We start from the raw sequence: 15,041 nt of genomic DNA, 5'->3' as shown, positions 1-15,041 counted from the left end.
ACTTGCAACTGGTAAAATTGTTTTGTCTGTTTTTTCTATTTTTGAAACCTTGTGCGATTGTTTGAGTTGCTTACCAATAGAGAAAAATCAAAATACACAAAATGATAGCATAATGAAAATGGATCTAATAGCTGTCATTTTATCAAACCAATTTTAATATCTTTATGAACATGAGACAATCTATATGCTATCACAAATCTTGCTTCTATTAGCTTGCTGTGACTTTGTTCCTGGATATTTTATGCCCACAACAGACTGGAACAGAGGAAATATTAACCAGTCTTCAATCAAGATTATTCAATGGTATCCAGAGCATTAGGTGAACATCTTCCTATTAAAAACTTCCAACATCTAAAGGAAGAAGTATTTTACTAATCATCTTTAGCTCCTTGTCAAGTGACTGTTCATTTGGCTGCTTTGTTTCACACTAGTTTATTAACAAATTCTGCATATGCATTTCTGGTTGTTTCAAGTAAATGTTGCCTTAGAAAAGGCAAATGTCTTTGAGATATGGTGACTTCCTAGATATTAGAAAATTTCAAAGGAGTTATCATATATCAAAGGAGTTACCATATATATATATGACTTCTATTTACTGATGCATTCATCTTGGACTTATACCAAAGACTGAGGAGGGAGAGTGCTAAGATGCCATTGATTCATTGACTTCTGTCCTTTTATAAGGTAGAATGGCCTGTCAGACTTCCTTATTGAAAAGGGAATATGGATTGAGTATACCTGGCTTGGACATGTCTTTCTCCTCTGTCAGACATTGGCACTTCACTTCATTGAAACCAAGTTCTGATGTATGTATTCACTCTGAGAAGCATTTTTTCTCCAAGAACAGTTCCATTCACTTTAGCAGAAAAATCTCTGAAGTGTTCCTCAAAGTGACCAGAATGTACCAATGCATCCTTTTTTGTAGCAATTCTTGGTATGTGATTTTATTGTCCACCTTCTACATTTGGCAGCTAATAATCACTGTTAATTTCCTCTGATAAATTATGTCTTTGGCCCATAACAGTAAACTCGTGGAACAATATTTTCTTTCTTACCATACTTTGATTTTTCTCAGCATGCAATGCTTGGCACATGTCAAGTTCTTAGATGGTGTTTGATATATTTGCCTTAATGAAAACTCTCTCTTGTCTTCCTGTGTTTATTTCTTCCATTTTGAATTATGCCTGTTCTAGTTTTGCATACCCTGAGCTTTGGAAGGATCTGAATGGGGAAGATACAGTGATTTCAGCAAATATGTCACTTCTAGCTGCTTTCAGTGTAGAGAAGGACCAGAACTCTCCTTCCATTGGTAGCATTCCACAGGTACATTTATGAAATATCATTTTAGCTACAGCAGAAAAAACAGTTGGAAAGCAAGGATAAGATTTTGGCATGATGTTACTCAGAAAAACCGAAGAACAGCTTTCTTCAACTCTACTATCATTCTATATTGTCTAGCAATTCGTGTTAATTCCATTATTTTCTGTCTCTTTATAAAGAAAACAATGGAGCCAAGAACTATACAATCCTATATACAGAAGACTAAAAAAAAAGAATATCCTAGCGTTTAAGCCCAAAAAATCTAAACAAGTCACAGTCTCCTGATTTTCCAATTTTTGAATTCCAGGAGGAAAAAAACCCCAAAAAAACAATGCACTAGGCAAAATTAGATATTGCAGTATATATATTAAAACTCTGAAACCGGTGGCTGAAGATTTGATTTACTTTTTTCTCAAGTCTCAGTTAAGTGAAATATAAGATGGTTTTATCTGTCAATAATTTAGAAAATATACTGACAAATTGGATAGCACAAGCTGGTCTTTGAAATACCCATTTATCTAGTTTGAAGAGTAAAGAAAAATATACTATATTAATTAGCTGTATATAGTAATGGTTTATAATTATTAGGCTATAATAAAATATTTATTTCAAAATATATGATTAAACTATGATAAAGCAATGAACAAGAATATAAAAACATGTCAGTATAGTTGTTATAGCTGATACATATGATTTCAGGGTCTCAGAAATCAGTAGGAAAAATTCTTTAATTAAGACATCCTTTAGCTCTAGCCCATAATAAATAGCATACAAATGGCTGCCAGAAAGAGAGAGAAACATGCAGTTTCTGGCTCATTTCTTTCATTCCTGATTGTCAGTGCCATGTTATGCTTTTGCCTCTGATGTCAGGAAACAAATAAGAAGTAAAAAAAGAAGAATGAAAACGTTCAGAACTGCAGGAAGTGAAAAATGCCAGACATTTCTATACTAATGTTTAATAAAGTGTGTACATAAAAAACAGGGAAAAAAACCAAGAAAAGCTTTGCTTGCTGTTATGTGAAAATATGAGAAATGCAATACCACTTGACTGCTGCCAGGTTTTAATTTACACCAAAAATGCAAATGAAACTGGTTTTACTTAACAGTTTAAAATATATGAATATTTTTACACATGCACTATATTTCTGATGCTCAAAACATTGTGATATCATGCTGCAGTTACACTAGTTATACTATACTATACTTTTCAGGGTTGGTGGTCATGCTGTAACATTTCAAAACAAAGATCTCATTCATGTAAGGAGCCCAGTAAACTGGGTAGCAAATATTCATGCATTTATATTGGAAACCCCTATTACATCATGGGGTCGTGACTGTATGGCTCAATGGGGAACTCAAATTGGATCAAATTTGTCTTAAGGGCCACTGCAGCACAACCCACCCCTAAACCCACCCTGAAACTAACCTGGAAAACAGAATCATCTGTGTGGGTGGGTCAGTGGCCCTTGCCAATGGAACAGTTGTGCCACCTTAATGATTTAGTTCAGGAACAATTAAGTGCAGGACATCTCGTACCTACCACCAGTCCTTGGAACTCCCCGGTGTTTGTTATTTTAAAGAAAAGTGGTAACTGGTGACTTTTACATGATCTCCGATGCATTAATGATGCCATGGAGGATATGGGTACGTTACAGCCAGGAATGCCCTCCCCAACAATGAGTCCCTGAAACTGGCATCTTGTAATAATTGATCTAAAGGATTGGTATTTACCATTCCCTTACATCCAGATGATGCACCTAAATTTACCTTTTCTGTTCCCAGTATTAATGTTAGTGAACCTGCAAGATGGTACCACTGGGTTGTTTTACCATAAGGCATAAAGAATACTCCCACAATGCAGGTCCCCCAGACTGTTATATATCATTATATGGATGACATCCTTATAGCAGCAGAAACACAGGAGATCATGGAAAAGGCTCTTGCTTTAACCAAAGACTCAGTATCTCAAATGGGGTGACAAATAGCACTGAAAAGGTACAGCGATCATCACCGTGGCAGTACCTGGGGTGGAGAATTTGTGAACAGACCATTGTCCCGCAACAGGTTGAACTTAAAACTGATGTTAAGGCTTTAAATGATTTACAGAAACTGTTACGAGCTATAAATTGGATACGGCCATTGTTGGGCCTAACTAATGATGATCTGCATAGCTTGTTTGATATTTTGTGAGGAGATCCTTCACTGACATCACCCAGAGTACTTACAGAGAAAGCGAAACAAGATCTCCACCGGGTAGCTAACGCCATCTCAGAAAGACAAGCATCGCGATGTGTGCCCGGCCATTCGTATCAACTGATATTATTTAATCCTTCAGGGCAGCCCTATGCTCTGCTGTTTCAATGAGATGAAACACTTAGTGACCCTCTTGTTATTATTGAATGGATTTTTTTTGTCACACCAAATGCACAAGATGGTCACTACTCGTCCAGAAATGTTTGCCAAACTGATCATGAAAGGTGCCACCAATATTGCGTCACTTCTCGTCGCAGATACCAGATCAACAAGAAGTCCAGGGCAGGGTTCAAGTCCTGGAAAGTGGTAATTGGGAAGGACCATATCCTTTAATAACCTGGGGAAGAGGTTATGCTTGTATTTTCACAGGTCACAGTCCCGGTGGTTACCAGCAAGCTGTGTGTGACCACACCTGAGGTGTAAGAGGCAGCTTTTAGTGGACACTCAGGAGCCGGCTGTGGGTGCTGTGGATGCCCCTGTGCCAACAGTTCACGATCTCTTCGTCTGATCATTTAAGCAGAATGTATGGGTAATGCTTGCAACTGCAATAGGACAAAATATCTCTGTCCTTAATCACACTATGGTTGTCAACCTTTTTAAGAGAAAATGCTAACAGTAATTGTAACTCCTTAATGAAATATATAAACTTATTAGTTACCAGTAAAAGATGTAGCTTAGATAAAATGTAGTTAGTAATAAGGATGGAATGCTATAAGGATGTGTGTATTTAAGTTCCTTGTTTAGCAGTATCAAGAAGCAGGACCCCAAGTGTTTAACCTTATTAGAAACTCCCTTGGTTTTCCCCCTTGAGTGGTGGCCAGACTCTGGGTGGAACCCAACAGGAGGATGAAATCAGATGTTTCCGCTCAAAGAAAAGTGCCAGTTATTTTGGCCTGCTGAAGTAGAAAAATGAGGCTGGACCTGCTTGCAGCGATGTTGGATGCCTCACCTACGGATGGACGCATCGCGTAGGATTTCCGGTTTGCGAGGAAGGGCACTCTAAATTCTCGCTGCATCCAGGGTTCCCCAGCAATTGCGGATCTGAATGTTAGTACCCCATTAAGTAAGTGTGCTATTCCCTATTTTCCTTACTGTTTATTTTTGTAGTATTTAGTCATATCCCTCAAAGTAGTGAAATTAGCCTACTCTTTTAACTAGTAACTGTAACTGCTGCATTGTTTCTAGCCTTCTGTGAAACTATTTTGAGTATGCTGCATTTTTTGAAGTTTCCCTAACCCTTAATTCACAAAGTCTTGAAATAAGTGTTGCAGGTGCTGCTGCAAAACAAAGAAAAGAGGATGTGGACTCAGACTAACAAATCTGTACAATGGTTAGAGGCCAAAGCAGTCCAAATGGCACTCCAGCAAGAGGCAGAGAATCCTGTTAATATTGTTACAGACTCTTTATATGTTTATAAGCTTGTACACAAAATGGCAACAGTAGGATTTGTGCAGACGGAAGTGTCGACCTTACTTTATGAAGCTCTACAACAGCGCATAGGGCAGGCCTTTATTACACATGTGAATAGTCACCAATCCCTACCAGGTCCGATTGTAGAAGGCAATCATAAGGCTGACCAAGCAGCACGGGGTGTGTGGTCATTGGACGCCGCAAAGAGTTTACATGCCTTTTTACACCTTGGAGCAAAAGCCTTAGCAAAAACATGTCATATTTCTCTGTTGCAAGCAAAAAACATAGTGGCACTTTGTCCCTACTGTCAAAAAGGCCCACTGTGGGAGGCAGGTGTCAATCCACGGGGTCTCTCTTCCAATCAGATATGGCAAACTGATATAACAGCATGTGAATTGTTAAAACCAAATAAGTATCTCATAGTAACCATTGACACCTTTAGCTCTACAATATTAGCCACAATGGCTCGTAAGCAAACAGCCAGACACATTATTGTTCATTGGGAGGGCGTCATCGCCTTGTTAGGGAAGCCACAAGAGATCAAAACAGATAACGGCCCTTGTTTTGTTGCTAGACGCACAAAAGAATGGTGTGCATTGTGGGACATCAAATTAGTACACGGCCTTCCTTACAACAGTCAAGGACAAGTGATAGTGGAACGTGCACATCGCACCCTGAAAGCAAAACTCCAACAGCTTGGGGAGGGGGAAGGTCATAGAGGGACAATACCCATAGACTGCCAACAGGCTCTTTTGTGACGCGCTTTGTATACCTTAAATCATTTTGTTCGAGGCGATGAGTCTACACCTCCCCTGTGGAAACACTTTATGCCAGCCCAGGCGACGAAAAACTATCCTTTGGTCCAGATCAGGGAACCGGGCGCCATAGCTTGGGAGTCGGAGTGGTCACTGAGGGTGTTTGGGCGTGGGTACACAGCAGTGGAAAAGGACGGCCTAATCAAATGGATACCCGCACGGTGTGTAAAACCTGATCTAACAGAAGATGGAGTTTTGTGTTACAGCGTTGGTGGTGGATCACCCTCCTTGGTTGCGTGTCGCCGACTCACGCAGGATATTGGAGAGAGCGGGCACGAGCACATCACCGCGAAGACGTCTGTTTTCCTCTGGATACAGGGGCAGAATCTTGCTATGTCTTCATCACAGCCACCTTTGTAAAACCAGAATGGTTTGGGTGGCTTGACAATATGTGGGCTTGGATTACTAGTTGGCTTAGTTGGGATTGGCTCATTTGGGGAATTATTGGAATATGTGGTGTGCTTCTTGCTATTCGTATTGCCTTTACATGTATTAGTGCTGTAGTTAGTAGATTGTTTAAGAAGGTTAATGTTTCGTTCTTAGATCGACACATGGGTCTTGCTCATCACCGCTTGGAACAGCGCAATAATGACAATCAATCAGGAATAATGATGTTATAAAGCATGGGGAGGGGGAAGTGTAGGGAGTGGCGTTCGGAAGATCTCGCGATGTACGGAAGGAATAGCTGTAGCCCTCCCTTGTTACGAGGTAAGGTGATGGATAGGCTTGTAACGCTAAGGGCACACCCACGAAGGAGGTACTTGGTGAGTGTATATAGGTGAGATACACAGTTTAATAAACGGACATTTTGTATCCATCATATTGGTGCTTGTATTGATGTCCCCGTGAAGGTCTTAACCTCCTGCAGTATTAGTCTCTGCGACCTGAGCGCCACTGACACGTGGAGAGGCAGGTTTAATGAGGCAGAGCTAACTGCAACATTCAGGAAGTTCCCACCCTGTACCTATTTATGCCTTTTTAATTCCAACCATACCTACAAGGAACCTAATAAGGAATTGAACAACCTTTTTCTTCATGTTTCATAAAGAACTCTCTCTCTTCTACTAAATTCTCTCTACATTTCTATTCTTTGGCCACCATTCCTTTTGTCCTTGGAGAGGACCTAACGGTCATGGAGGACAGTGTAAACAATACCATTATAAAGCAAACAAAGACCTCTTCTGAACACTTCTCTGAGGTAGTTCCGAACAAAACTGATTGGGTCTGATTCTTATTTAAAGGACATTCTTTTGACACATTCAAGTTTTTCCCTAAATTGCGATCCAAAGGAATAACAGGAAATTGTATAGACGTACCCAGGGTACTGAGCTCAAGGCCCTCATTCAAGCTACCTAGATCAAGTACCTACAGAATATAGCAGAGGGGTATAAAGCACAGTCTGAACCAGGAGATGGAGTTTTCACAGAAGATTTTACAGAGTTTAAAGCAAGTTTCATATCCAAGATTTCATTCAATGCATTTGACACACAGAACCATGTGCACCCTAAGGAATGTGGGTTCATGCAGGAATGTATTTAGCCCATGGCATGTTCTGAATTCAGTGAAATTTGCTGCAGAATTCAGATGCTACTAGATTATTTCATGTAAACTTGTAAGGCCTTTTCCACATTTAAAACATCTCATTAATCTATTTCAAAACTTAAGAATTTACATTAAAATGAGTTACCTTTTCTTGATATTGTCGCCGTGAGGAATCCAGAGACTGAATGAGGGCAGTGGCGTGACCAACAAACATGGCATAACAAGTTGCCCCCACAATCATACTCAACATGGTTATCCAGAGGTCAGACATGCTGACAGGGGCACGGGCTCCATAACCAATGCAGAGCATATGGCTCATGGCTTTGAAGAGTGCGTATGAGTACTGCTTTCCCCAGGAATCGTTCTGCAAGAAGAGAGACAAGTGACTGAGTCAGCAAGCAGCTAAAAGGAAAAATATGTTTATACCTGTATAGTGGGATCATAGATTACTGGCTCTGAAAGAACAGTCTGGTAATGTATCCTCTGTGCATGAGAAGAGATATTCCTTCTAAATTAGTTGTTAGATAAAGCACCAGAGATTCTGCCAGACAGTATTTAGCACAGTGAGATGAAATAAAATTGACTATTTTTAATACATGATTGTTCTTAAACGTGGGTGTTAACCTAATTACAAGGAAACTAAAAGTCAATTTTATTTTACAGTCTATGGCTGACAGATTAGAAAGAGATAAGCACGCAGACTTATCAAGTGCAAGAAGGTAGTATTTTGTTTTAATATGCATGAACATACTCCTATGGTCCCCTTTCTTTCTTTTCAGAGTTGTCCATTTTAACACACAACCACATTTCATCTTATCAGTTGTTTCACTTCCCAAGGAGAGAAAAAGTGTTATTTGTTGTAATGTATGCTTATCCTGTTTTTCTTGTAATATTGTTTATACCAGAATCATCTCAATTCAAAAGAAGTCTGTTTATTCTGCAGTTATAGCAAACCCATGTTCATAGCCACGATCTGTGAAACAGATCAAAATAAAAGGTGAATACCTGGGTCTTGCATTTCTGATATGTAGCTACCCCTTCCCATTCTCTCTGTGAGATTAGAAGGATCCGACAGCTCACTTGCAAGCTTTTAAAATTGCAAAGGTGTTGTCAGCATCCTCCCTTTAGCTTTACATAGAGACAGTCAAAGGGGTTGTTCTCAGAGAAATGCAGATACTTTAACACATTCCAAAAAGCCCTGGGAGTCCTTGTCAGATTTTCCTATTTTCCTTGTCAAAGGAATGAAACAGGAAAAGTTTTATAGCTGTTGATCATCCAGTGCCCAGGAAAACAAATTGTGCTTGGAGGCACACAGAGTACATGAGAAAACGCAGTATTTACCACAAGGAATTGAGAATAATTTTAGAAATGAAGAAGGAAGAACTGGGATGACATTAGTAAGATTAAGCAGTTATCCAGTATAGTGTCTAATATACAGGACCAAAAATAATAATCCTGTTAACATAAACAAATCTCCAAATTAACATTAGCATTTATATATAAAATTTACATATGAAATATCAATATTTGTGTCTCTCTTCCACCCATACAAGCTTTGCTCAAATGCTCTTTTTTCTCAAAGAGCTTCAGGCTTGTTCTCTTGCCATTTAAATGCCAAGGTTACAAACTACTCTTGTGCTTCTCATCTATTCAAATGCTTTTTCTAGACCCTATCAGTAACTATTAACTAGTAACTATCAGTTACTATTCAGTAACAGAAAATAAGCTAACAATTCTTGGATTGCAGATAACAAAGTTACTATTTATTCACTAATATAATAATTTACAAAGTAATGGTTCTTCTGTGTTTGCAGTTGTTTCACTTTCTAAGTTAAAGCTTTTTGGATTTGCAAGCTGTTTCTGTCTTCATAAATGAAACTTTTGTGTTATAGATGCTGCTAAGGAATAGGTTTTCAATGTCTGTACTAAAAAAAAAAAAAGAATTATTTTAGATTAAAATGACACTGCTGGTAATCAGGTGGATCTCACTAAGTAACAAGGAAATAATCTTCCTTTTGCTTTGGAGCATTAAAAAAATACTCAGAAAATGAAAGAAATTAAGAAGTTTCCCTCAAAAATCCCCAGTTCAGATTCAAATACCTAACTGGAGCACAGAAACTCCTCACCATCTGGGTCACTGCAGGTATTTTAATCCAAGTTCCCTGTCTCTCAGGAAAGCAATTTACAGCAATCAAGGTTTGGTGTATTTTGAAGGACTTTCCTTCCAGCTGGTATCAATCTCCTTTGAGTGGAAATAATTAATAAGGAAATTGTTAGAGAACCATACCAAATTCTTTGGCAGTTGCAGCTTTATATAAACTACATTGCAGAAAACAATAAATTACTTTCTGGAAAAAAAAAAATTTGAACTTTAAGGCTACAAGTAGTATTACTGAAGTCATAGTATTCAAGGGGTTGTAAGATCAAAGCCTCAGTTCTGACTCCATACAGTGCATGTCACTCCTAAACTGTACTTTTTAGCATAACTGTTATAAATATTATATAAAAGCTGATCTTGATCTTGTCTATGAACCTTTTCTATCATATCCTTGTGTGATAAATCTCAATTAAAATTCTTTCAATAAAATGATATTTTTACATTGAAGTCTTTAAATTAATCCAAAAGCTGCTTGATTTTATTCCTCTACTGAGATCCTTTCCAAGTCTGTGAATTACAATTTTAAGTAAAATACCATTGTCTTTAAGAAAGAATACAAAAACGGAAGCAAGGAGAAGCAAGGAGAAACAAAATACGAGGAGGACTTTCTACTAAATATGTAACAGGGTGAGTGAAAACTAAATTAAATACTATTTATTTGAGAAGTAGTACCATGAGAGAATAAGTGAGCTGTAATGACAGAAGAGAAATAACTAAAAAGGTATAAAATAAACAAATATATATTTAGCCGTATATCTACCTATATATATGCCAAAGTAGGATCCAACACCTCAAACAGTCATGATTACATCTGAATCCAGACTGGAGGCCAAGGCCCCCTCAAATGGCCATTTTGTTATATAAGCATCATTAGATATTACTATTTAGCTTGTCATAGACCTTGTTATAGGCTAGGCACATTTCAGACATTTGTGAATGGATGGTCCTCAGGAGCTGGTCCTCAGATGGGTAGAAAGGGTTTAGCAGAAGGAAAAAAAGACCTGGTGAAAAGGCCTGACAAAACACTTAAATTCAACTTGGATTTGTCTGGGGATTTTGTTGCTGAAAATACTTGCCAATATTTTTTTATTATTATTTTTTCCTTAACAATCAATCAATTCTTGTAGAATCAATTGCAAAGACTGGTCCTTTTAGTTTCTATAGGGATTTTTTTAAAGATGATGCTGAACAAATACCATTGTGGATGGTACAAATTTCAGTACAGTTACTTGTGTTAACTGATTTATCCAAAATATAGAAACCACTTTAAAAGAACATTGGTTCTAATGTCAAATTCTATAAATCATGTATGCTACTACATGAAATAATAATTATTATTATTTTAATTCTTTTTCTACTTGTGTTGTATAACTTAAGGGTTTGGCAGGAGAAACTCTAACTTTGTTTTAACGTGAGAGGTTGGAATTTTCCACAACCTGATTCCAACGTGCTGCTCTTTGCTGTACAAAAGTGAGGAGTGGTCATTCCTCTGCTACTAGCCTACAGAGATTTTTTTTTATTAAGAAGCATTTTTGCACTTTCATCATAAGGCAATTTTTACATAACACATTCACAGATAATATTCCTGAGTTAATTGTGGTGGTTTAGCCCCTGCCGGGGTCTGAGACCACGCGGCCGCTGCCCCTCCCCCACAAAGGGAGTGAAATACAAAGCCCCAAGACTGAAATAAGGAAAGGTTTAATACAACAGTGCAATAGCAACACAACAAACCACAACAATAACAGTAATAGTGATAGCAATGAACAGAGCAAAATAGCTACCAAATACAGCAGTTTGAAGCACGATGTACAAAACCACGAGTGCACCGCGCTCCGCGCCAGGAAAATGTGACCTGCCAGGATGTGACGTCCGCATGGTATCTGAATAACCCGGCTAGAGCTCCCCCCCCACTGCTGGGGAAACTTAACCCTATCCTGGTTAAACCAGGACAGTTAATAAAAGCCCATCCTATGAAATAGTCCTGTTTACATAGTCAGCTTTTCTTTAATTGTTAAATATTAATATTTCTATAAATACATGTTAAATGTTTCCCTAAATGGTCATATATTGGGTTTAATGTATAGATTTAAAAAAACTCAAAACCTCTATGAGCTGAAAAAATCTCCTACCAATCAGTAAAAAAGGGCATTTAATTTCTTAGCTGACAATGGGTTGATCACTGGTTCCAGATTAGCAGTAATTATTTTAAAATGTTTTAAATGAAATGACATTAATTTGGGAAAACTATTTAAGACTGTAAAAGTGAGAAATACCAAAGCTGTTTATCCAGGGACTGAGTACATAATCCAGCTTGATGACATTATGAAATCCTCACATTTGTGAAAGCAATGATCACTGATTGTTTGCAATTAGTTTTGCAAGTATATACATTAACTTAGCAGTTATCCTGAAGAATATATTCATCACAGGGCACTTCTGATTCTTAAAGGTCTGTTTCCAAGCCTCTGCCTTCACTGCAGGATGCTATCCTTTGTTTCATAATTTCACACAAAACTGCTACAAATATCTTTATACTATATATATATATGATATACACTCCAGTGTAGAGAGGCCCACCCTGGGGGGGAAATTGCGGCAAAAGGGACCGGCAAGGAGCTTTTCTGGGGGGCTTTTGAATCTTTTGGAGCCAAGAAGGCAGCCAGCCGGCTCTAAAGAGGCTGGCAGGCCGGTGGGCGGGCAGCTGAGGCGGCAGGGGCAGCGGACGGAGCCAAGGGCCAGTAGCGCCTGTTCTGAACGAGCTGTAACCACACCAGGAGTCACTCACCGGACTCACACCCCTCCCCTCAGTAACGAGCTGGGTGGGCTGCCGGGTTAGTGTGGGCAGAACCAGCACCACCCACCCTTGATCAGGTGATAAGAACCCTGGGGGAGGGCTGTCCCCAGAGCTCAGGGTGATCGGATAGTATTTGACTGTAGGTGCCCTGGGGCAGCTTGTAGAGCAGGGCTGAGGCTCTGCCACCGTACAAGGGATGTTTGAGCCCTGCAAGCAATTGTCCAGTGCCGGAGAGAGGGGAGGGAAGGAACAGCACTGCAGGGACGTGAGAGCACAGTGAGTGGGAATCAGCACCCAGGGATTGGTTCCCTCCCAGCCGGAGAAAAGACCATGGTCACAACATGGCCAATAAGCAGAGTGATAAGGAATGTGGGAACCCAGACAGAGGTCCTGCACAAACAGGCGGCTGTGCAGGTCTCTGCTTGCCGAGAGTGCCTGAGCCTGGCACTTGAACCAGAGGGAGTCAGAGACACCGTTTGTGTGCAGTGTGATCAAGTGAACAATCTGCTCAGGCAGGTGGTTGAACTGAGGGAGGAGGTAGAAAGGTTGAGAATGATCAAAGAGTGTGAAAGCAATATTGGCTGGTAGAGCCACACTCTGAGACAAAGGCAGCAGGTAGAGGCTCCACAAGAAATACATGACTCCCTCTCCTCTTCTCACCAGGCAGAAGGAGGGCATGTGGGGGACAGGGGGGAATAGAGTCAGGTCCTTCCTCGGAAAGGCAAGAGAAAACCTTCTCGGCCCCCCTCACCTTCCCAGCTGTCATTATACAACAGGTAGGAGGCTTTAGAACTAGATGGCCGGCTAAATGAAGATGGCAATGAGGACCCATGTGGTGAGTCATCCACAGCTTGTCCCTCAGCCCCATGACTTGCGACTTCTTCAAGTAAGAAGGAAAGGAGGGTAATTGTAGTGGGTGACTCTGTTCTGAGGGGTACGGAGGGGCCCATATGTCAACCAGACCCATACCATAGAGAGATCTGCTGCCTCCCTGGGATGGACTGCACAGAGACTTATTCATTGAATGTGAAAATGTTTGTTGTGTCAGGATAGGGCCTTTACTAGCATCACTTGCTTTCTCTTTCTGTCAGCTCATCTTATCAATTTTCATTTATTATAATTACCTGAATTTTTGCTGCACATAGTTGTTATATTTAATTTGACCTTGAACTTCCCAGGTTTTGAAATGGGAAAGAACAATAGATATTGCAACAAGTAAGTACAAAAATTATTCCCTCTCCCCCTAAACAAAAATCAGAAGTTATTCACCTTTATCAATACAGTTATAACAAAATAAATGTGTTTCTTTTTAAGTGGAATGAAATAGTACACTGTGGTGGGTTGACTTTGGCTGGCTGCCAGGTGCCCACCAAGCTGCTTTATCACTTCCCCTTCTCAGCAGGAAAGGGAGAAGAAATAAGATTAAAAAATTTTGGGTCAAAAGAAAGGCAGTTTAATAAAGAAAAGCTAAGCCCACGTGCGGAAGCAAAGGAAAAAAAATTATTCTCTACTTCCCATCAGCAGGCGATGTCCAGCCACTTCCTGGGAAGGAGGGCCTCAGTACACGTAGTGGTTGCTCCAGAAGACAAACGCCTTAATAACAAAGGGCCCCCTCCCCTCCTCCTTTCTCTTAGCTTTTATTGCTGAGCACGAGGCCATATGGTATGGAATATCCCTTTGGTCAGTTTGGGTCAGCTGTCCTGGCTATGTCTTGATGCTGTGCTGCTCAGTGGTAGCCAAAACACTGGTGTGTTATCAACACCTTTCTAGCTCCAAACACAAAGCACAGCACTATGAGGGCTGCTGTGGCAAAACTTAACTCCATCCCAGCCAGATCCAGTACATATGCTCACTTTGAGGGTAAGACTTCAGGACAGGAATATAAATCGGTCAGAATGTTCTCACTAGACTGCTCTCCTGTTTTGTTCTGGTACTTCAAGCTATGCAGGGAGAACATTAGGAGAGCCAAAGCACAGCTAGAGGTCAACTTGGCTACAGCTGTTAAGGATAATAAAAAATGTTTCTATAAATTCATTAACAACAAAAGGAGGATTAGGGAAAATCTCCCTCCTTTATTGGATGCAGAGGGAAACATGGTAACTAAGGATGAGGAAAAGGCTGAGGTGCTCAACGCCTACTTTGCCTCAGTGTTTAGCAGTGGAACTGGCTGTTCCCTGGACACCCAGCCTCATGAGCTGGGAGATGGGGAGGGGAAGCAGAATGAGGTCAGCACAGTTGAAGAGGAAGTGGTCAGAGACCTGCTACACAGCTTGGATGCACACAAGTCTGTGGGACCAGATGGGTTACACCCAAGGGTGCTGAAAGAGTTGGCAGATGTGCTCACCAAGCCGCTTTCCATGATTTACCTGAAGTCATGGCTCACTGGGGAGGTCCCATTGGACTGGAGGGTGGCAAATGTGATGCCCATCTACAAGAAAGGCAGGAAGGAGGATCCAGGAAACTATAGACCTGTCAGTCTGACCTCGGTGCCAGGGAAGGTCATGGAGCAGGTCATCTCGAGTGCCATTAAAAGTCATATAATGGACAACCAGGGGATCAGGCCTAGTCAGCATGGGTTTATGAAAGGCAGGTCCTGCCTGACAAACCTGCTCTCCTTCTATGACAAAATGACCTGCTTATTGGATGAGGGAAAGTCTGTGGATGTTGTCTACCTTGACTTCAGTAAGGCCTTTGACACAGCATTCTCCTGGTGAAACTGACTGCTTGCAGCTTGGATGGGCACACGCTT

The 15,041-nt window shown here is 40.3% G+C and overlaps 1 protein-coding gene across 1 annotated transcript in view; it reads right to left on the bottom strand.

The window, feature by feature from the left end:
• The window catches only part of LOC141917774 (potassium/sodium hyperpolarization-activated cyclic nucleotide-gated channel 1-like), a 306,083-nt gene that overhangs the window by 114,044 nt on the left and 176,998 nt on the right, over positions 1-15,041 (bottom strand). The window contains exon 4 of the mRNA XM_074811266.1: positions 7,486-7,704. Coding sequence (XP_074667367.1) covers positions 7,486-7,704 — 219 coding nt within the window. The remainder of the gene's footprint in view (positions 1-7,485; positions 7,705-15,041) is intronic.

Source organism: Strix aluco, chromosome W, assembly GCF_031877795.1.
Source record: "Strix aluco isolate bStrAlu1 chromosome W, bStrAlu1.hap1, whole genome shotgun sequence".
In the NCBI taxonomy this organism is placed as follows: Eukaryota; Metazoa; Chordata; class Aves; order Strigiformes; family Strigidae; genus Strix; species Strix aluco.
This window is presented reverse-complemented; position numbering and strand designations above follow the sequence as displayed.